The sequence below is a fragment of the Dromaius novaehollandiae genome, chromosome 2 (assembly GCF_036370855.1).
Source record: "Dromaius novaehollandiae isolate bDroNov1 chromosome 2, bDroNov1.hap1, whole genome shotgun sequence".
In the NCBI taxonomy this organism is placed as follows: Eukaryota; Metazoa; Chordata; class Aves; order Casuariiformes; family Dromaiidae; genus Dromaius; species Dromaius novaehollandiae.
In genome coordinates, this window is record NC_088099.1 from 48,887,951 (window position 1) to 48,911,204 (window position 23,254).

The 23,254-nt window shown below is 41.9% G+C and overlaps 1 protein-coding gene and 1 long non-coding RNA gene across 4 annotated transcripts in view; one reads left to right on the top strand and one right to left on the bottom strand.

Moving 5' to 3' along the window:
- Window positions 1–23,254, bottom strand: part of LOC112979665 (uncharacterized) — a 74,402-nt gene that overhangs the window by 44,692 nt on the left and 6,456 nt on the right. The window contains exons 3-5 of one of the 3 annotated variants that reach the window (XR_010387675.1): window positions 21,336–21,377; window positions 11,356–11,562; window positions 6,922–7,078 (exon numbers count right to left, since the gene is read on the bottom strand). The exons of 1 other annotated variant lie outside the window; for it this stretch is intronic. This is a non-coding gene — a long non-coding RNA (uncharacterized LOC112979665). Of the gene's footprint in view, window positions 1–4,843; window positions 7,079–11,355; window positions 11,563–21,335; window positions 21,378–23,254 lie in introns of those variants that run through there. One more of the 3 variants, XR_010387676.1, reaches the window with a different exon arrangement.
- Window positions 715–22,911, top strand: BFSP2 (beaded filament structural protein 2). Its single transcript, XM_026094040.2, has 7 exons — window positions 715–1,161; window positions 12,838–12,920; window positions 14,905–15,061; window positions 16,280–16,441; window positions 20,978–21,109; window positions 21,591–21,811; window positions 22,659–22,911. Exons 1-7 carry the CDS (start codon window positions 715–717, stop codon window positions 22,660–22,662), a joined length of 1,206 nt encoding a protein of 401 aa, XP_025949825.2. The 3' UTR covers window positions 22,663–22,911.

Here is a 23,254-nt window from a genome sequence, read left to right on the forward strand (position 1 = left end):
TCCACATTACACAAAGTGAAACGGGCCCTTGTTAAGCAAACCAGGTGCAATCAGTGTGTGATGTTAAACAGAATAAAGAGGAGTAGGTGTGAGAGCTGGAAGGCTGCTGGGGTTGAAGTGCTGCCCCTTGGGTGAATGACAGAGTCAAAGCACAGAGGAAATCCTGCAGCTGTGAAGGGGATGAGGGAGGGCTGCAGGCTCTGCTGCAATGAAAAGCCAGCATGGCCCAGCTGCCCCCTTGGAAGTTCAGTTTTCATCAACCTTAAGTAAGGCTTTGCTGCAAGAGATTGTGTCTAGAGTAAGCGCAGGTGTGAGCTGCTAATGTGTTTGTAATATTTGTATGGATACATGTGTGTATAAGGCTAGGAAATCATCTGGCTGTCAGGGTAGAAAATGCTGGTAGGTATTTCAACGCGTAGGTCGTAATGAATTCCTGTCCTACTGTCCCCGTAAACACCATTGTGCTTTTCATCTGCCATATTTGCAGCAGCAGCAGCAGAGAGATTTCTCTTGAAATGGATTGCTGACGCCGTGGAAAGCCCCGGACAATGTGATAAACGCGCCGGGGCCGCACAATGCTAATGTTCCAGAAGGCCGTCGGACAAAGCCGAAACAACACAGAGCCCAAACCTGCTTGGCTCGGCAGATCCCGCCAGCGCGGGGACCGCAGAGGGGCGAAGCAGCCGGGCCGGCTCGGCGGACTCCAGCTGCAGCATGCCCTTGCCGAGGCGTCGGTCTTCGTTCCTGGGGCAGCAGCCCTCCTCCGCGGCGCCGGAGAGCTCGGGGGCGCCCAGCCGCCGGGTCAGCGTCGGCGGCGGAGGAAGACCCCCGGGCGTCTACGTGGGCACTGCGCCCCCGGGAGGAGTGAGCAGCCTGGGCACTCGGGTATCCCGCAGAGCCCTGGGCATCACCAGTGTCTTCCTGCAGGGCTTGCGCAGCTCCTGCTCCGCCGTGCCCCTGGCCCCAGGGCTGGAGAAGGGCCGAGGCCTCCCCTACGAGAGCCTGAACGGCTGCTTGGTGGAGTACATCGAGAAGGTGCGAGCTCTCGAGCAGGTCAACCAAGAGCTGGAGGAGCACATCAGAGTCTACCTGGACAAGAAGTCCTCTGCCATCAGCAGCTGGGGAGTGCTGAGGGAGAACTGGGAGGCCATTTACCACCAGGTAAGGGCGAGAGCTGTTTTTGCAAGGGGGGGCAGGGGGGAGGCTCACAAATCATTAGCAATCCTGAGCGGCAGGGTTTGATGCAGATGATAAATGCAGGCTGATTTCAATGCACGGCACCCTAGATGGAGGGGTTTAAATCTATCTTTGTGATAATTAGCATTATCATTTCACAGTGTGTTGTGGAAAATGCCTATTAAGCAGGAGAATTGCCTCAGGCATTCGGCGCATGGGGGCGATTGGAATGCACCCCAAGGCATGATAGTCTGGTCTGATTAAAATGGGTGATTCTTTTTCTTTTTTTCCCTCTTAGTTGTGGTTATTACACTGAGCAGCAAAATTATTAAAAGAAAACTGCTAGGACTGAATTAGTTTATCCATCAATGTGATATCATTGCAAGTATGTTGGGGTTTTTTAAATTAGCAATTCAGATTTTTACGTTATTCCCTCATTTGCTTAATCACATTTTCAAAAGCTCTATTTATTTAAAAATAATAATTACATGGCCACAAATGAGTGCCTCTTTCCCTTCCCTTTCTAGCCACCCCGCCATCCCTTACTCCCCTCTTGTCTGCACAGGGCAGGCTGCTCACTTTCCAGGGAGGCTGTGAAGGAAAGTGTCTACCATGGGAGTGTGAACTGGTGTTTGCACTGACCTAGTGGTTAAGAACAAGTCCTGAAAGATGATACAAATGGTCCTTTATGTTGGAAGGATGAAAGAGCAAAGTTAAAACCAGTAAGAATCTGCCTGCTAACGTTCTGCTCACAGAGAAAACAGATTTGCTACCCTGAGGTCTCGGTGCACCTTGCAGGTCTCAGCCTCTGAGCTCTCGCCTGCCCTTGGGTCAGGGGATGCAGGGCCCAGCCGGATGGGGTAGCTTGCTTCGGGTCAGCGGCTGAGCTGCAAATCACACCCACGTGTTCAGAGTCTCGCTCCTGATCTCCATCCCATAAACTTGCCCTTTAGAGGATCAGGCCTTTCACTAAGGCTCAGGAAAGCAAAACCTGCAGAGGGTTTAAGCCTTGTTTCCCAGCCATTACAGCTCCAAGCTGGCTGCTGGGAGAGCCAGGGTCAGTCCTGGCTCTGCCAGGAACGGCTTCTTATGCCCTGCTTTTTATGGCCATTCAGAACCTCCTTAATGGTGCAACAATCCTAAAACTTCTAAATTCTACTTACCCACTTTTGTTTAAAAAAAAAAAATCTTGTTTTTTTTAAAAAACAAAAACAAAAAAACACCAAAAATGTCCATGCAAAGGAATTACTGATGAGTACTGCTATCACCGAGAATTACAGAGAACAAATGGGATTTGTGTAGCAAAGCAGTTTTCTCTGTGGGACCCAGTACTCAGGGGGGAAAACCATTTCTCCTTCACTGACCACCTAACTTCTGGATGAAATAAAAGTTGCCCATTTCTTAAGGCATACGACCAGTAAATGGCTACACAGCTCCAGAAGGGCGCTCGGGCCAATTCTTGCACCCAGCCCTTCCTGCCAGAAGTGCAGCTAAATGAGGCAGGTGAACTAATATGCACGTGCACTGGATAACTGCACGCACAAATATCCATGTGGAGGTGTGGATGTTGTGCCTTTGAGGGTGACCGTATCTTCCTCCATTGGCCGTAAAGGGAATGGAGCCAGCACCTTCGTGCAGGTGGCAGGGACTGAGAGGGTAATTTTGTCACTGAAAAGCAGTCCATACAGTTGTCTCCCCTTGGGAATGGGACTCCACGGGAGGGGGCTGGAAAGATGAGAGGAGCCCTAAGGCTCTCGCAAAGGTGTATAGCACATCCATCCAGCCTTCCAAAAATGGACTAGATCGTTAGTCTTACTGCCTGCTTCACGTGGTACGATTTGAATCATTCGACGTCTCTGGGGTCAGCAAAGCCCAGCTCGCCTGCCAGGCCTACATGTGAAATGAGTCACTTGTCTCAGCTCAGTTCTCCATGGCTCATAATGAAGCACCAAAGTGCTTGTGACTCTAATAGAGAATGAGTTATTCAGAGACCTGATACCCTGCATGGCCTTGACCATGTCACCTACAGCCTGATTCTTCAGGATAGCTGGATCCTGAATGGATTTAAAAATCCGGTTCTTTGGCCAGTGTAAACATAGCTCGGTGGATATTTGGTAGCTCCTATGCCAAGTTAGGCAGGCAGCTTGTATCTATTGTCTTAGCTAGTCTCATTAGGACCATTAGGGCACCTCATCCAGGTTTGCAGCAGCACCTTCTCCCCAGTGTAGCTGGTGTCCTCAGCCCTTGGCTGAAGCCACGAGACTGGACATGGAGCAGAGCAGTGGCTATTGCTGAAAGCGAAACCGCTGGGGAGTGGGAGAAGGGGACAACTGCAAAAGCAAGTGAGGGAACCTGGGTGTGGGGGACTCCAGCCCCATTTGCCTGCGCTGGGTGAAAGAGTCATCCCTGACCTGCTCCCTGCAAGGAGCTGCCCCGAAAGCTGCAGGGCTCCTGGAGGAGGAACAGGAGCGGGTTCTGCTTTGCTCCCCTTACGTTGCTGCTGCCGGCAAAATGGGGAGCCCCTCTCAGTTGGAGGGGAGAGGAAGGAGCCCCAAAGAGCTGAGGAACAGCAGCGTTCACATCTTTTGATGCCCTGCGCTTCAGCCTAGTGTCCAGTAGCTCTTGCACAGTCACAGGAAATGTTTATTGTTGAAAAAACTTTAAATTCCCTGAGCCAGTTTTGTATTTCCCCTCCGGCTGCCTAGCATTTCCCCTCTGGCACGGGCAGGGGTGTATTTCAACTGTGCTGCATAGCTAAGACAGATCTGCAACCACAAGGCTACAAATGTCAGCTGAATCCCATATTTTACTAGACAGTGGCATAAAATGTTAGGCAAAGATCATGTGAGCCGTAGTGCCCAGTTAAGCACTGACTTTTAAAGATGTTGTCTTTTTGAACTGATAAACGTCATTGGCACCACTAATCCTATAAAGCTGGCTGAAGAGACTGGCTTCTGAAGGCAATGGAGGTGCTGAATCTAGGGTGCTTATAAAAAGCAGTATATGCATGAAGTGATCTAGCTGTTGTAAATGAGGACTTTGTGAGATGGTGGGAGGGGAGAGGTAATGCTTTTCAGCCAGCAATCCTGCTTTTTTCTGATGAGTGTCCTATTCTGCAGTTGTAGACCCACCACCACCACTCCCCTGTAAAACCTCCAAGAGCTTACAGCTCAAGCCCAGAAAAGTAGTGCTTTAAGATGGCCTGTTTGATTTTATTTACGTGATGTTGTAGTGCAGAGGAACATACTTTTTAACCTTTCCTTATATTGTTGTCCTGCCACCTTTCCCTTACCTCCCTTTTTTATGAGTAAATAAATGCAGCTCATAATGAAATCTAGCATTTCCTGTACGGAAATGAGAAAAATAAAGCAACGAAGTAATAAGAATTGCAAGTATCATAGAAAAATAGATAAAAAGATTAGCAGCATGCATATCTATTTAATCATTAAAACACATCAGTGAATACAGAGAATTAGAGGGTTTTTTTTTAATTATGTCAGTTAAATCAATAATGGATTGATTAGATCAATAAAAGATGCATCACAATTCTTCTTTTTTACTTTCTCAGATATAATCTGAGATAAGATGTACAATTGTGACTAATCTGCAATTTTTTTTACATTAAACATCAAGATAACTATGAAAGTAGGACCTTATCCAGTCCAAACACTGATTAACTCATTCATCCTGGGGCTAACTGGCAAAAGGGTGTCAGCATTAACTCCAAAACTGTCCTGCTTATTAAAATGACATCAAAATTAGTTGCTGCAATAACATGAAATAAGTATCCTGATTCTACAATGAGTTCATGTGGGAAAAGTAAAAAGTGTTCAGGAGTCAAGTTTAATAGGAATGATGGATACCTGACAAATATACTTACAAAAATAACTTCTAGATACATATTTAGATTTTCTGTAGATGTCCACATCTACCTTGATGTGACATATTCAAAGCACGCTGGTACAGGACTGCAAAATCTCAGGATTCATTTTGATCCCTAGTCAGTAAGAAATGAGTGTGCTGCAGAAGTGCTGCGCTCTCCAGCTGGGAGAGACGCCCAGCAGCTGCCAAACCCCTTTGTCCCTTTGTGTCATCTGCACGAGGCAGCTGTGAAAGTTTTGAGGCAGAAAGTCACCCAAGCAGCTGCCTATTTAACCCGGGAGCCTACGGTATGAACAGATTTTTGAAAAAGAGGAAGCAACAAGAAGGTCACAAATTGACGTGGGGCAATGGGGAGGTGGTCTAGAAATATATTTCTGCAACCTGCGGTACTTGCTTAACCCACTGGTACCTCCCACAGTGCTGCCAACGGGTGTTGAAGGAAGGCCACATTGCCATAGCAAGCAAGAACTGTCTCTAACTCTGCTCAGTGAGCCCAAGAAAAAAGGTACATGGTAGAGTCAGTATGTTAAAAGCACGGTAAATAAGATCCTGGCAGCAAGTGAAGAATACTGTGCAGTGCAGGTATATGAAAGCAGCAACAGACCTCAGGAAATTCACTACTGGAGTCCCATTTTTCAGCATTGGCTTTTGCAGATATTCAGGAAAAGAAATCTTCACACCGAGACAATGAAAGATGGTATAATTTTAAAGAAAAATCTGCCTATAGGTTTATGTGTCTAGCTGCAAATTGATCTGTTTACTGCCATATGAAAGAGGTTATTTCAGAGTCCTGTTACTAAGCAATGAGAAACAACGTACATTTTGCTGGCAAACAGGTAGGTGGAATAGCCCCTGGAAAACAAAAATAATGCTTCCATTGAAATAGACAGGACAAGAAATCTTTCTAAATCACTGTTTCAGAAAACCACACCTACGGTGCATGTCCTGTGAAATGGGTGAGTGCTAGGACACGGGAGCCATGCAGAAGGGCACACCGATGGGGACGCCTTCTGCCGCTATTCCAGTGCATAGAGGACTCTGTGGATGCTATGGCATAGGAATCAATATCTGAGAGATTAAGGCACCTTTGACATTTAGCAGGGATGCTGCCAGTGACAGAGCTTACAGCAAACTGTGCTGAGCCACACAGCGTGCAAAGCAGTGGCCCTTGATCGCCAAAAATCTTCTGATCGAAAATCAGAAACGTGGATGGCTTCATCTCCGCTGTTACGCAGGAGCGGCCTGGAGCTGGCTCAAGGTCACATTTACTGCTCGCTTGCCTGCTAGCAAACCTTGGGGCTGCCCCAGGCAGCCTGGGAGGAAAACCCCCATGCACTCAGCAAGTGCCGAGGGCAGAGGGACGGAGTGGCCGAGCAGCCGCTCTCCTGTCGGCCACCCTTGCAGCAGTGGGGAAGGCGGCTGGCCAAAATTGCAGAGCCCCCTGCTAGAAAGAGGGGCTGGCTGTCGCGGAGCTACTCCCAGTCCCCCCAGCTCGGGTGCGACGCCTAAGAGTGCCAGCATTTCTCATGAACATTAAACCAGGGGGAAAATGCTTCAAGAGGCAATGACTGATCAGAGGATAATAATGGAAGGTCCTTTAGGGGAAAAAATACTTGTATTTCATCACAATTGTTAGAGCTATTATGGCAATGAATTATTGACAGAGAGCTGAATGATTTGAAGCAACCATCCAACTCACAGTGTTAATTATCAGTCTGGGCAGCTGTTTTTCACCAGAGCAGGTGTACACAGGCACACACACACAAATTGGGACAGATGCAAAGTAGGAGGATTTTTGCAGGAACTGAGAGAAATGAGAAAACCTTGCTGAGAGTGATTTATGTGACAGAAATATAAATTCACCTTATTTTATCCTGCTCATACGCCTTTTCTCCAGTCTTTATCCCAGTCTTCTTACGGAAAATGCAAAAGAGATTTAAATGTCTAATTAAATATGTCTCTTCTGCAGAATAGAAGGTTATTTGTAATGATAATTCCTTCCCACAGAGCAGTACAGCACCTGGGAAAAGAGAATGCTTGAAATAATCTTGGTGCATTTACAGAGATGAGGGCTGAGTTCAGTCTCCATGACTATTCAATTACAGTATGTAGGGAGAGGGGGGGAGAGAGAGAGACAGAGAGACAGACTTATTTTGTCTATCAGATGGCACAGAGCATAGTTCAAATCACAGAAGTAAATAACAAAGTACAAGAAGCAATAAATGTCTTGGACGAATTTCACCACCACTGTGACTTCCAGTGTATGGTTGTGAGAATTTGAAAGATCATTGGAGTTTTCTAGAGAGATGCCTTTATTTGCACCTGGCCCTACTGGTTATATTTACTCGGTGTCAATATTAAGTCTGGAGAGTATGCAGGGCTGCCTGTCCCAGGAATCACTACATTAAGAGCTGAAAACACTAATGTATTTCCTGAGGGGCAAGAAGAGGAGCTGCCAAGGAACCCCTCCTGTCCCTGCCACCCGTTTCATTACTTGTAATGCACTCTAATGACGGTGCATTATTACTGTCTGTAAATTGGCTAGATACCAGTCTATAACTGATCTCAAGGGCACAACAAACTCTCTTAAAACAGTACTGAGATTGTTTAACTGCCACATAGAGGATGGCAATAAATTAGTTGGAATGGAGTCCTCTTATCCACCACCAACAGTCACCGACCTTGGACTACGCTCACACACAACTGTTAGGTAGGATCATTAGTTTTAAATCCCTGTGGTTAGCCAACATTAAAGTTTTTACAGTTTTTTTTTTCTCTAGGAGGAGATATTGCTTTGAGGACCAGGCATTTTTTGATGTAGTCCTCTTTGTTTATAAAATACTAGATATATAAAGGAAGTCCTGTTTCCCTAGATGCAGCAGGAATCAGCAAAGGACACACCAATCTTCCCAGCCTCTAGCCAGGTAGTACTTTGCCTAAATAGTAGTCCTACCTTTATGTTTGCTTCCTTGAGGCTCTGGGAATGGGCCCAACACAGGAGGCAGGACTGAAAGCAGCTCACCAGGTTACCACTCGGCATCTGAGCAGCAGTAACTGTGCTGCATGCTTTTAGCCTGGCTAAGCTGTGAATTAAAATGCATTGGAAGCCATGGCCTGATATAAACAATTTCTTTAAGTCTGAGGTAGGAAAGACTAGACAGGATCTTCCGTTCTTTTTCCATAAAGTGATCATTTGCTGAAACTGAAGCCAAATTAAAAGCCAAATAATTTTCCACTACATGAATAATTAAACCATGAGACTGGCCACACCTGAAGCCATGAACTTGGCAGCATTCAAAATGGGAGTAGACACTTGTAAGGATAAAAAGACTATACAAAGCTATCGGTTAAGTGTAGTTAAGAATTTGAAAAGTGTAGTAAATCCTGCAATTCCAAATTTAGGGAAATCTCTGTCAAAAATCAGAAGTTGCTAGCCACCAGGGATAGATTCTCCCCCTGTCTGTATCACATCACACTTTATTACAGATGGAGTTTGCAAACCCCCTTGAAGCATCTGGGTTTGTTGTCAGACATAAGCTAGTAGGTGGGCCACTTGATGCAGTCTGATGAATCAGAAGTTTTTATTCAAACAAGAATTTTTTGCTAAAAATTAAAATTGTGTTTTCATGTCCATAAAATCCCAATGAAATCAAAGAAAAATTTTGATGCTGTCTAGTTGAGATGTTTTATAGCATGAATATTCAGTGTTAATCCAAGAACTGAAAAAAAAGTGTTCAAAAGGTGTACGTGCATCACAAATTCTACTGTAGAAAGGCAATATGCCACCTAGAGGAGCTATTATTAGTAATAGTATTTGAACTTGCATAACACTTCCCATCTTGGCAGTTTAAAATGCCATGTAAGCATCAATATATTAGCCTTCACAGAAGCTCTGTAAGGCAGGATAGCATTGTGCTTCGTTTCTTCGTCTCAGGGAGGAAGCAGTGTCTCAGTGAGGCTGCTTGCAGCTTTGTGAGCTTGCCCATTTGAAATGAAGACAAATAAGGGTGTTTCCTAAATTGCTGCATCTTGCATTTTAGAGTGGCAGCAAAAGTGCAAAGACAATCAGTCTCACTAATACTGAATGCTTGTGTCCAACTGTTGATTACTAAGAGAATTAAATCAAACCAAAGAACCACTAGATGGAAGTCTTGCATCTTTTCTTGTTAAGTCTATAAAAAGGCTTTCATAGCTAATGTAAATCAGAGACATTTTTTTCTGGAAATTCACTTCCTACATGGAAGCTGTCATGTAATTATTTATCCTTCAAATTCACTATTCTATTTAAACAGTCTACGGCTCATTTTCAGGAGTGCGGAAAGACTAAGTTAAGTTCTGCTGACTTCTGCTATGGCTGTGGCCTCTGACCCTTCTAAGCATTAGATTTTTTTACACAGTCCATACTTACATGGCACAATTCAAGTCTGGGCCTAGAACTGGAAATCCCTAGATTCTGTCACTGTCTATGTGGTATTAGCTGTCGACTTACAAAGAAGGGAGTAAGTTCCTCCTGGACAGAGCCTCACATATTAACAAAATCCTCAAGAGCATGGTACTAGGGTTTTGATAAAGACATCCACTGTGGGACAGGTAAGAAGTTGCCCCAAATGCTTCAACAAAACCTGAGATTACTCTGAAAAATAGCTTTTAATAACTAGGAAAAGAAAATGTACTGTATGCATCTTAAGGGGGTAGTGAGAGTGCAGTTTGCCTCCTATGTGTGTCTCAGCACAGAGGCATTATTCCAGGCAGCTGAAAACTACCAGTTATTCCCCTGCTTTTACTTTCATTGCAGACCAAAAGCCGTTTTAAACTGAATTCAACTTCCTAAACTTGGTGATTAATATAACTCCTAATTTGCAATGTATAGTTTAAAGAATGTTAACATTCCACGAGCAAATGTAATATTAAAATTTCCTCAAAGGCATTTATTTTTCTCAGACATTTGGCCAGATATTGTAAGCACGTGGCTGAGACATATGGACTTGTTTTGACTGGTCATGGTAAATCCCAGGGCAACGTGCCTTTTCCTGATTTGAGTCAGGAGAACAGTAAAAACTTCTGTGAAGCATCCATACATGTATGGGTTGCAGGAAGAGAAAATGCAGTAATTTCTGTAGAAACATGAAGTAAAAAACCTTTCAGTGTTTAGGTTGAAGACCTGGATATGCCAAATTCTGCTTCTTGCTCACTCCTAAACAGTGATAGTTAAAGAATTGTAAGGGCATCTGCAGACAGTAGCCTCTACCTCACTGCTGCTGCTGTATAAAGACTAAATGTCTTCTCTGCATCTTTCAGGAGAAACTCATGTCCTACAAGGGGTGCTCATGGGCCAGACATAGAGCAGCACGGCCCCAAAGTCCTGGGCTCTCCCTAGCCACTCTGAAATGTCACAGGAGGGACTACTTGGGGGCTAGGCAGTTAGGCCAGTGCTAGTAAAGTGGGATTGTAAGAAAGCAAGGAGAGAAATAAGGAGCTGAACAATGAACATGAGCTGGTATTTCTTAAATAAGGAGTCCAGTGTGCAACACAGCACATAAAGGTCTTCTATTTTTTTGTGCTGCATGGTTGCATTAGCTGGTGTGCAACAAGATACCATCTCTTTTCCCACACCCATGGCTTTCATAGCCTCTCTGACTTGTGTGGCTTCTCTAAGTTTTGAAACTATCATGCTTAGACTGAAGCTTTTTTCTCCAGTGGCAGCATTCACAGCATTTCTCTTTTCTATCCTGATGCTGTTTTCGTGAAACATGTCAGAGCCGAGTATCTTTGAGACGGCCTATCCCTCTATGGTATTGGTTGGAATTGGCCAAAAGGTCCCAGAATTATTAAAGAAAAATTGGCAGCTCAAGTAATGGTATAAGCACTCTTTCCTTTGGAAACCAAGCTAAGCTGGAGTTAGTAGGAACTGACCTTTAACTACAGGCTTCCAGCTGCAGCAACCTCCCCCCCCACCCCCCAACAGTAGGTGAGAAGTAAGTAGATCATTATTTTTTTCTCCAATGCCTAGATTTTAAAATCTAGAGTGCTTTGAACACCATGTTCCATTGTTCCACTATGGACTTTTAGTGTGCGGAATAGGTTATTCCTCTAGATTTCTCCTTATGAAACGCCTTCACATATATCATACTTCATATTTGTTAGCCACTAGTCTATGCGACCGTACAATGATGAGAACAATAAGCCACTTTTAGTGAAGATGAATGTTAATTGCCACGTGGAAATGCTTCAGCCTCGCATTTCCATCTCCACCTCTTCCCCGAGCAGTAGGCCAAAGAGTAGGTAGAAGCACCATACCAAGGCAACTATCCCATCTGTGGTACGTGAGATAACTTGTCTGGATGCAGCCTTGATGCTGTCACGCTGCACTGCCTTTGTGCCTACAGAGAGCAGATTGCTTAAGGTATATTCACGTCTCATTTAGTTGCAAACATAGTTAGCCAAAGAAGGATCTCTACTTCTTGAGCTGGTTTGGTTTCAACCACAAATCTCCATGGATAAATCCTGAAAAGGAAGAAAGAGATTTGTATTTACAAAGCCTGTTGCAGCTCCAAAGGCTAGCTGCTCCTGTAACACTATCAAGCTTCCTTCAAGGCAGCCCACTCACATCTCCATCCTCCCACTATCACCTTTTTCAGATGTATGTCCTCTCCCTTCGTGCAAAGATTTGAGTTGTGGCTACGTCTGTACTGGCCTGCTAAGGCCACACTAGGGGCATTTCCACCTGTGCACCCCTGATCAGTGGTATAGCACCCCAAGCGTGCACTTGGCCCCAGGGCACTTGGAGGGCTGCCTTTCCCCAGTGCAACCAGGTTGAGCCATGGGGATTGCCTTAGCAAGTCCATCCTCATTTCAGCAGCTGCAGGTCAGCTCCTCCGGAGCGATGGCCCAGCCCGTGGGATGGCCAGGCCACAGGGAGCTCCAAGCTAGCTAGTTGTGGAGAAGACCTTTCCATTCCATGTTGAACCTTGTAGCAGATTTGGCAATTCATCATTCACCTCCTCTGCACCTGTGACTCCAGAGCAGGCAGTGGTCTTTTTTTACTCTTTTACCACGTTATAAAACCCTCTTGAATCAGAACAAGCTGCTATGTAGCAAACCTTTCAGGTTTGATTACCCTTCAAGTGTCTTCAGCGTATTAAAGATGCACCAAACAAAGATACCACAATGTTATTGGTACACTCCTTCCATAGCATTTCACATTCACTAGAATGATCATTGAAGACTGCCTGCTTCTTAGGTCTCGTATCTATCACAAGAACTTACACAATCCCATCAGAGAACAAAAACAATGCTCTGGGAGTCTGAGAACTGCTCACGAGGCATGAGTAACAAACATTCCTTGGCTCAGTGAACAGTATGACCCTAAAGAGGCTTGCTGATATGGGAAGTGTAACAGGAACTGCGTAAGTGCTACTTAAACCGTATCTAGAAAATAAAAGTGGGACTTCAGTGATGAACATACCTTGTGCCTAGTAATGACTTTTACCCCTTGTGACCAGCTGACAATGAGAATAAATGTGTTTCCATGAGAAGCTGAATGGTTGGGAGCAATGAGCAGATTGATGAAAAATTACAGCCTATTTGCAGACAATTTGTGAATTGGTATGTATGAAATTCATTGATTAAATTATCTGGAATGAATCACTTGAATAGCCCTAGGCTAAAAGATTATTTTCAGAATCAAAACTATCCATCTGCTTAAAACATATGTATAATGCATACAGCTAATGTGCTAACACTCTTAATTGTTTGAAGTCTATTGTTTCTCCCTTCTAGGTGGGCGAAGCAGTCCTTGAAAATGCTCGTCTTATGTTGCACACAGAGAACATTCAAGCTTGTGCTGAAGATTTTAAAGACAGGTAGTCTTTTGAAGCACCTAGCCGGCCAATTTCTTTGAACCTTTACCTTAACAAGGGCTTACTCTATAGGGGAGTAATGTTTAATGAGTAGAATGGACTCTCTTTTTAATGTTGGATATTCGACCACCTAACTTGGGAGGGTTATTGTAACATGGCAAAATAATTATGACACTAACATTAATTTGGAAGAACATTTTCAAGATCTATAGTAATGAAAAATGTGTACTGGCAAAGTTATTTAAGCTAACCTTTGCTATACAGACCTGATCTCTTTTGAAAGGACAGTATTCATTCAAATTTTGGGCTGATATTTTACAAACACAAACATTTGTATGATTTTTAGTTTAAATTTTCAAACAAGTGGTTTTAGAACAAATAATCATTCTGCTACAGCATCTGAAATACAAACAGTGTACCTCTACAAACATCAGCGTAAAACCATTAGATAAGAAAAAAGAAATGGACTGCACTGATTTTCCTTGGCTTTGCCAAGAGGAATGAACAGTAAAAGAAGATCTTAAATACTGACAAACTACTTTTAAAGAGTCTTTCAGTTTGTAAAGCCTAAGTTGTTCTGAATATAAATGGGTAAGGACATGTTTCCTTACTATACTCATGCACACAAGTACATGAAGCTCTTCAAACCATACTCAGAAGGCCTGATTCTTCTAGCTTCCCTTCAACATCTCTCTCCCTCTCTCTCTGTCTGGTATGATTTCATTTAATCATACAAAAATATGCATTAATCATATACTTAGGTCTGCCTTTTAATTTAGAAAGGTAAAACTTTGAACTACTAATTTTGTTGCTTTACATGCAGTAAGCCACACTCATATTTTAAGTACTTTTAAAAAATAATTTAAAAAAATGTCTACTGGCTTCTGCAAGAAATTTACATTATAAAGAAAATATTCAGTCAATCCACTGCATACTAACAACTCCTAATCCTCACTGGGATCTGCTGCCTCTTTCCCAAGATGTTGAATTCCCAGCAAATGGATGGTGGTTATCAGGGGAAGAGTGCAGAAATTGTTTATGAAGCTGGCTCCCTTCTAACCTGCTCCAGAGTCTAGGTGCCCAGGTTTGCTTGGTTTGACACTGAAGTCTCCCAGAAAAGGAGATTCATTATGTGACCCAGCTACAATTTAAATTGAAAGGCTAGAATGAAAAGGAAAAAGCAATAGCAATGCAGCAGGCAGCACTATATACTGGCAGTGCCCACCACAATTTTCCCTAACATTGAGCTGGTGGGCAAAAAGCAACTGTGGTTTAGAAACTAGCTGTTTTGCTTTAACAGCAATTCTAGTTGACAAACTAATTGTTCAGCAAGTATGGTTTCAGTTAAATGAGCAGTTGCCACCTGATTATATTTGCATTACAGATATTGATGAAATTAGAAGTGTCCACACTGTTAATATACACTATATAGTGAGAGTTTTAAAACAATGGGGGTCGATGGGGAGAGGAATTTACTTCAGTGCTACTAGGATTTGATCTTAAGGCAGGTTATGACCCAGAAGCATAAAACAGACTTTCATCAGTATGTTTATTACTAAAAGTAATGGTTGACACTCAAGTGTTTTTTCATCCTTAGCTCTGAAAAGTTTTTATGTAAAATGGTGAGCAGTTATTCCCACTTTACAGAGTAAAAGGCACACACATTCATATAGCATTGAAATACCAGATCTAAACAGAGCATACATACCTCTCCCTTCCTATTCAGCAATACTGTCAGTGTGATAATATTGTACCGCAGAGTGCTAACTTAGCCTGTTTTATTAAACCTCGAGTTAATGACAGGGCACTTCAGACTGCTTTAGCCGTGGAATTGAAATATATGAAGACAAGGTGAGGGCAAGGCGTATCTTTTGTGTTTCTGTGCCTCTGTCTGGAACACACCAGCTAATTAGCATGATAGTATCATTTAAAAAAAATGAAAGTTTCTCTTGCTGAGCTGCGCTTATTACATTTTTTTTCTCTGCAGGTATGAAAATGAGCAGCCGTTCAGAAAGGCAGTGGAAGATGAAATTAATTCCCTATATAAAGTGATTGATGATGCTAATTTAACTAAAATGGAGCTGGAGAGTCAGATAGAAAGCATGAAAGAAGAACTAACTTTGCTGTCAAGGAATCACGAAGAAGTAAGTCCAGGCTTGGGATACTGCAAAGCTAATGCGTGCCTGTTTTGGCTGGTTGGGATGATTCATCTAGCTAAGTAAGCATTAAAAAGCTACACCTGTCGTGTATGGATGGTAGGATTCTTCTGAAAACTGTTCCTATTTTTCTTCTCTCTGGTAGTTTAAAGCACTAACCTTTGAAGCATGATTAAAATTACCTATTTACAATTTTTAACTCTTTCTCATCTGATAAATATGATGTGGAGGAGACTGTCACTTCATTTCTTACTAGACGTCACATAGGATATTCATGGGGTTGGAGAGTCACGTCAAAATCCCAACTGCTAGAGGTCTGATCCTCAGTCACAGAGATGTAAACAAAACGCTGTACAGAGAACAAACTCTGCACATGGGATAGTACTGCTGCAATTACACTGAACATTAACTGGAAACTCATGCTCTGCTTAGCAAGCTACTTGGTGCCTGAAACTGAGTCTCTACTTCTGAGCAACACACCACTGAAGCAAGTCGAAGAGACAAGCAGCTGGAAGAGTATGCAATTACTGCCTGATTTTGCAATACTGTCTCACTTACTCATTACATTCACCAGCACTATGGCATGAAGGTGGATTATACACTTCAGCACAGGTTTTAGGATCTGACCCAAATAAGCATCTTTACTGACAGGGAGCTAGACTATGCAGTTACTACTAATCCCACATAACAGGCAGCAAGCAGTTGTGCTGATGCCTCAAGAGTAAAAGAGAGATTGAGCTGAGATTTCTCACTCAAGTGAAGCACTATCCTGCCTTACATTTCTTACAGATTATTTCTCCAGCCACAACATCTCAGCAATGTTGGCATGCATATGGAGGCTTGGGTTGCCAAGATAAAGCTTCATCTGCTCCCCGCTGTCATGAGATTCCCAATGCTGTCATTTTGCTGAAAACACCCAGTGGCTTCAGCACCTCTGCAAATCTTGAGAAAGTTGGAAGTTGTTTTAGATGAGAGGGAAAACACAAAATTGAAATAAATTCACAAGATCCCTTTAAACTTCCATATATTGCAATGTTTGCTATGAAACTAGGAGAGTCAGCATTGATGCTGCTATCTGCCCACATATATATGGCATAATGAGAATAACAGCCTTCCAAGAGCTCTTCTTCAAGCCCCTCTGAAGTTACTGTTCAACTGGCCATTTCATCTTTTTTTTTTATTTATGGGTCTATTTTTTTTCCCAAGGATGTGAAGGTATTATACAAACAGCTTGCTGGATCTCAGCTGGAAGAACTTGATGTTCCTCTTGGAGGTGGCCTGGATGACATACTGGAAAAAATCAGAATCCACTGGGAGAGAGATATTGAAAAGAATCGTGCTGAGGCAGGTGCCCTGCTCCGTACCAAGGTAAGTGCTGACATAGGTTTCTATAGCTAACTTCAACATGAAGGCATCTAAACCAAATACAAAATCTGACTCATATCCTACAGTAACTTTGGGGGTTAGTTTTCTTCCTACTTTCCTGAAACAAAAAATGATGATAAAAATATAAAGGATTTTGGTCCAAGCCCACCAAAAAACACTCCCATTAAATATCAGTGACTTCCTTGGGATGCCTTGTTTTAAATAGCAGTGGAAATGACCCTGTTGATATCACAGGTATCTGTTGGAAACTTTCAAAGACTCTGAGATGGTGGCTAAGAAAAACAAACTTACTCAGGTGAAACCTGTGTAGGATGTGCCACAGTGGTTACCATTCTTATTAGGGCCATTTCTCAACTGGACAATTTACAGGAGCCCACAAATCACAGAGGTCCAAATACATGGCTCTACCCTATTTACACAGCTAGAGACTCCTTGTGGGCTTCTCCTTGAAATTGTTTCCTTTGGCAGAGGTGGGAAGACTGGATATTAACTTGGAAATGAAAAGTGATCATAATAGAAATATTCCTTTTAAAAGTTCTCCTCCTAATGCTGAGTCTGAAAGAGCTTTTTAATGCAGCTTTTCCTCTGTCATGAAGAATCACTCATTTTCTGAAGTGTCTGGTTGAATAAGTATTTTTGCAGAGTTGAAGCATCAAGTTCAGTGCATAACGCTGTATTTTAATAGCCATTTCTTTCTTAGTCAACTGTTAACAACAAAGCATGACATGGTGAATCATAACTACAGCTGTGCTACAGAAGTGCTTAGGAAAGACATAGCCCCATAAATCTTACGGTACAGATTTGCTATGAGAGGAAGTAGCGGGTGGTGAAGCCAATGGGAATTACTCTCATGGCACCAAATTCTTCAGTGTCTCCACTTGCCTGTCAAGAACTGCCACTGCTTATTCCTCCTCCTCCTGTGCGGACCGACACTCTCACAGCTTCTTTCTTCTCATTTACTCCATGCCTCCAAGATCTGGTATTTTAACTGCACAGAGATATCATTTGCAGAGAAAACCACCAACTTATACTAGACTGACCATTTGATCCCACTACCCTGTTTTTGATTGTGGCCAATACCAGATGCTGCCAATAGCAGACATAACATAATCCATCCCTACTGTCAGACCTTAGACTAAGCTCTTATTCTTTACGAATCAGTTTAATTTGTTCTTGCTTTGGTTTATTTTTTAATGGGAAGAAGAATCAGAACATCACAGACTTCTGGAAAGATCAGTTCTGGTTCTGAGCAGGTTCTCGTATGACATTCTGCAGTTTTTGTCTCAAAATACACCTCTCATTAAACCGAGATGATGCAGTTTCATACCTCATACAGATACCGTTACTATTTATATAGATAACAAGAGTTATACTAATTATTTCCAGTCCTTTCTTTAACAAAGGTTGTGGCCTTATGACATCCTACATGAGTAAGTTGCACTGTTTAATAATCCATGCTGAAAACATTATTTCTGCCAGTTTGGAATTTGCCACCTTGCAGTATCATTGACTGTTTCCTTGCTCTTTTGCAACATCACAGGAGGAAGAGTGGTTCCCTCCTCTCCTTTGCTCTTGATCACTTTTTTCAGTCTCTCTTCTTGAGTTTTGTTTGCTCCCTAATGTTTTAATTTCCTTTCTCTGCACCCTCTCTTTGGCATCGCTATAACTGATTGAGACCAGGGCATTTCAAATGATGCGCTAGCATTGGCTTAGATGTCTGGGCAGTATTTTCATTATTTTCTGACCAATTATCTGGCCTGATTTGCTTTTTCTTCTGACTAAAGTTGCAACCTTGACTGTATTTTTCATGGATATTCAGGCACCAAAACATGAATTTCTACAGGTACCTTATGGGGTTTCACATGGAGGTTCTTTTTAGATGTGTTTTAGACCTTTAAAACTCTGGTCCACTAGGCTGAGCTCTCCACTAGTTTGTCCGTAATGCTCAAATCCTTTCCCTAAACTGATAGAGGTAATTTATACCCTTCTAAGGCATGTAAGCTGTTTAATATTATTCCCTGAAACATGCTTTGCTCCAATCACCGTTGATCTCCACTTAACTGATGTGATGTGTTCATGTAGTCTGACTCCATTTATACACTTCTGGTCATTGCTAATCTGTATAGTCTTCTGACATCTCTCTAGTCCATGATTCATCCACATTTCAGTTAGTTAATATGGGCTCTTGCAGTAAACCTTAAGGCACCATGCTGTTAAACTTTTGTCATGATGAAACCAGACCTTAATCCTCCCTTTCATATGCTGTCTCTTGACCAGCTGTTCATTCATGACAAAGCTCTGCCTCTGAGCACACAATTACACAGTTTCTTCTGTAGTCTCCTATGACAGACCTCTTAAAAGGTTTTGAAAACCTCATGAATTAATGTTCTGCTAACACATTCCCAGAACTCTTAGAGATTAACAAACCCAATTTCCCTCTGCAGATTTCATGTTGCTAAGACCCTATCAGGCTGTAATCTCCTGGATGTTTGTATTCTGTCCCTAATCATCATTTAATTATCTTGATTCCATGAAAAACAGATTAATGAGAGATTCTACACTCCTAGCTCAGAAGAACTGTACAGACATGTTTTAAATCAGCCATTCCTAGGAAATTCAAGCAACAAAATGATAAAGACTTCAGAGGATGCTTTCATCCTTGCCCTCAGTTAACCCAGTTGTTTGCAGGCACCATAATTCAGTGGATCCTCTTCCTTGTGCACCATTTCAGGAACAGGAAGAGCAGAACCTCCAGGACACACAAACTGCCTCATGAAGAGAGCACAAGCACTCTGTCTGCACTTCTTTACAGCAGGAACACCAAAGCTGTGGCCAAATTTCATGCCCAGCAGCTCCCTCCAGATTGTTTTCTGGGGCGATTCAGCTGGTAATCCTGGAAGGAGGATGCAGAAACCCTGTGTGCACTGAAAGCTTTATAGCTCATTCAGTGTGCACCTACTGGCTGTGTCATCCTCAATAGTTAGTGCCTGACCTGGACACCTCAATCTACCCATCTGCCCTTTGTGTCATTCATGTAACTTATGTTAGGTAGCCTTAAGAGGAGTCTCAACATCACCTGTGGTGAGGGCAAGCAGGATTTATAGGTAGTCTGAATTTGCACAGCATTCAGGCTGCCATTAAGGGAAATGTGACTGAGGGATGCCAAGCTTCAGGCAGCATGTGTAGGCTGTAAATTACAGACACAGACAAAGGCGCTCTCCCTCCCCTATGTATCTCATTAAAGAAGAGGCACTTACAGTCTTAGTACTATAATAATACGCAGACTACATTCTCAAAGCATCCCAGCAGACACAAATTACTCCAGAGTGGCAGGTCCATGATCACTAGTCCATGTCCATTGGTATCTGGGGAAGGATTATGTCTCTCTGAAGCACAACCCCCTAGCAAATATTTCTGGAAAATACAGGCTTTGTGCAATTTCTTGAAAAGGCCTATTTTGTTCTTTGGATTGAAACTGAGCTCTGCTCAGCACAGGTTCATAAATCCTAAATTATATTTGAGACTTAATTGGTACTTAAATGACACATTAGTCTTCGCTGACCATTTGCACCTGAGATTATTTCATTCACAATGGTGAATAAGTATGGTTCGCATCATGTCACCAAAAATTTGAGTTCTACAGATGACTCCAACCTATTATAAAAAATGATTTTTGTTGTATAGTCCCAGAAGTATTTTTTTATTTGATCTTACATTTAAAGTAAAAGAACGCATGATCAGAAAAGGAAGACAGGGCTAAGATGAAGATTCAAGGTGGAATGGAAGTATTTTGCATAGCTTAACATTAGTGGCAACCAGAAAAAGAAATACAACTTTTGACCAAAGAATAATATTTGTTAGAGAGCCCGGTGCTGTGGATTGAAAAACTTGATCTCAGCTCTCTTTTAAAAAGTATAGAAATTTTATATTTATTAAAATATCTTTTTCTTCACCCATTTTCAAGGTGCCTGAATTAAAACATATATTAAAAATCATATGCACTAAAAGCATGAAACTGAATTATAGTATCTTAATTTCATTAACCAGAGATTATTCTTCTGACCTCTGTGATGTGATACGATTTCTTCACTGATTCACAGAATCCTATGTGAAAAAAGCAGGGTGTGAATACTTCTGAAATAAAGTGAAAACTAAGTGAAAACACATTTCTAAAAATGTTTATAATATGCTGTAAAGTGAAGACTAGCTACAACAATATTTTCTTTTTATAGGTCATTTTAAAAATTCCTGTATGAATGCTGAACAACAGCTTCTGTTGACATAGATAAAACATTTAAATTTATATGTATAAAACTATTTTTAAAGTAAATGCATAGAAAAATGTGATAATTCTGACACTAAAACTTATCCAGCATTGTTCAACCAAGGAACTCAATATACCAGAATCAAATTTTAAATCAGAACTGCCACAAACTATGAAAATATTAACTGTCACTTGGGAATGTAAGAAAAATAAAATATGAGTACCCTCTGATGTCAGTCATAATCTCTTACCAGCAACAAGCTGAACCAACAGCTGCTGAACGAACCCAAGAAGAAGAACTGGTGGAGGGCCTAAGAACAGAGTTCCATGAAACTGCCTGCAAAATACAGAGCTTGCAAGCAGAAACTGAATCTTTAAGAACTTTGGTAAGTAATGTTGATTTTTTCATTGGGTATATTCTATCTGAATTCAACATGCATTTTGAGGCAAACACTTCCCTCTTAGGATGCAGGGTTAAGTAGAAATCCCTTTTTAAATGGATATTGTTTCGAGATGCCAGGCATTTTTGAGCTCTTACTGATGTGGTGCACTGAGTGTACAACATTTGAAAATTGGGTCTCAAATTTCAATCTTTAATGTCTTCATACTGACCTTAATAATAAACTTCACTGAGACTGTTGGCTGGGTAGTAATCTAGAATATGAAGCACATCAGGACATTGTAGCTGAAGTAGTCCAACATATGTATTACAGTAATGTACACTTTTTCAAAGCATCTAAGGAAAGGCATTCTCAAAATACTAAATCTCCACCATATATAATGGAACCAATAGCCAAACCTAAATCAAAATTACTACAAAGCCTATGAAAATCAACTGTTTTGACATCTGCTGTCCTGCTCTTACAGAAAAGGGGTCTGGAGAACTCTTTATACGATGCTAAGCATTGGCATGACATTGAACTGCAGAACCTAGGCTCTGTCATTTCCAAGCTGGAGGCAGAGATGGGAGAAATCAAAGTAGAAACTGAGCAGCAGCAGCGGGATCGTGACAATCTGCTGACCAGCAAACAACAGCTGGAGAAAGACATTGCTGCATATCACTGTCTTCTGGATGGAGAACAAAGCAGGTATGTCTCTTTAAAACAACAGGTGTGCCACGAACACAGCGAACATGAGCTCTTTGGAAAGGTATTGTGAGGCACGTAGAAGCTGAAGGACCAGGGTAGTTCTTGCATTTAATAAGGCTGGGTGGTAGATGGTTAGGTTTGGAGAAACTGCCTAAGTGGAAGAACATCCCAAATCCTGCCATGCCAGTATTGGAGATAGGGAGTTTCTGGCACTGTCACAGGACTGGGTTTAGGAATGTGGCAGCAGATCTATCAGCCTCACTTCGCTGAAGGTTTGAGATCTGAGAAATTACAAAGCTACTACAGCATCTGGGCTACATTAACGGCTGTAAGACAACGGTGCTATTGTTTCTTGTCTTGGGAACATGATGCCTTCCCTCTTCCTCCCACTATACAGTCCAAATATTAAAGCTGTGATCCTGAGGAAGCTCTTGTTCTAAGCATATGAGTACACCCTGGAGTCTGAGAACAATCTGGCTCACTAACTGTGCCTTTTGTGGAGAAATATAATTCAGATTTTTTAATACAGGTCCTCTGGGAATAACCTGTGAGCGCATTTATAATGTTTGGGTCCTTTTTTAAACTATTTTTAAGAAACTTAATCACAATTAGTCATGGAACCTCTGAGAATGTGATCCACAGATTTTGACTTACTCTTCTGTTCAGGGGTAAATTTTATACTCATTTTGAAATAAAATAAACACAGCATACCAAATTTGTTTTCTGCTACACCATCAAATCCTGCTAAATCTGATGAGATTTCACCTGTTGAAGATAGCATTTGATTCAGCACTTTTCCTATTTGTAGTAGTGAGCAATTTTACTTTGTTTTTCTTTTTATTTTCAGCTGATAATGAAATTGCTAGCACAAAGAAGACAATATTGCCATTCAAAGCAGAAGATGTCACTGCCAAGTATGTTCCTGGAAGCTAAAAACTCATCAAAACAGCCTGCTTTATTCAGTTTGATTCAACGATCGAAGTAGGTTGTAGCTTGAACAACGTTATTAGACCCTCCTCATGTAATTGCTTTGCTTACAGATTTCAGTTTACCCATACTGTTAAAATTATAATAAAAATAAAGAATATCATGGTTTTTGACTTGTTTCTTCAAGAATTTTTCATGATAGCTGAAAGAAGCTAGATTAAAAGCATAGGCCCTCTGCTTTCCAGCAAACAAACTTTTCTTTTTATAGTACAAATACAGTAAGATTGAACTACCCATCCATTGTGCAAATAGCATGCAAGTGGAAATTTTAAGCACTCTGTTGTGTCACAAGACCATCAGCTTGTTAGTGTGAATTGTAATTCATATAAGCCCGAAGCAGATAACATGTGAAATTAACTTGATGCAATAAGTAAAAGAGCATAAGCACTCATGCAACCATCACAGCAGTATTGAGTAAATATACTTTATTCTAGATAAAACTTTTCCAAAGGTGAA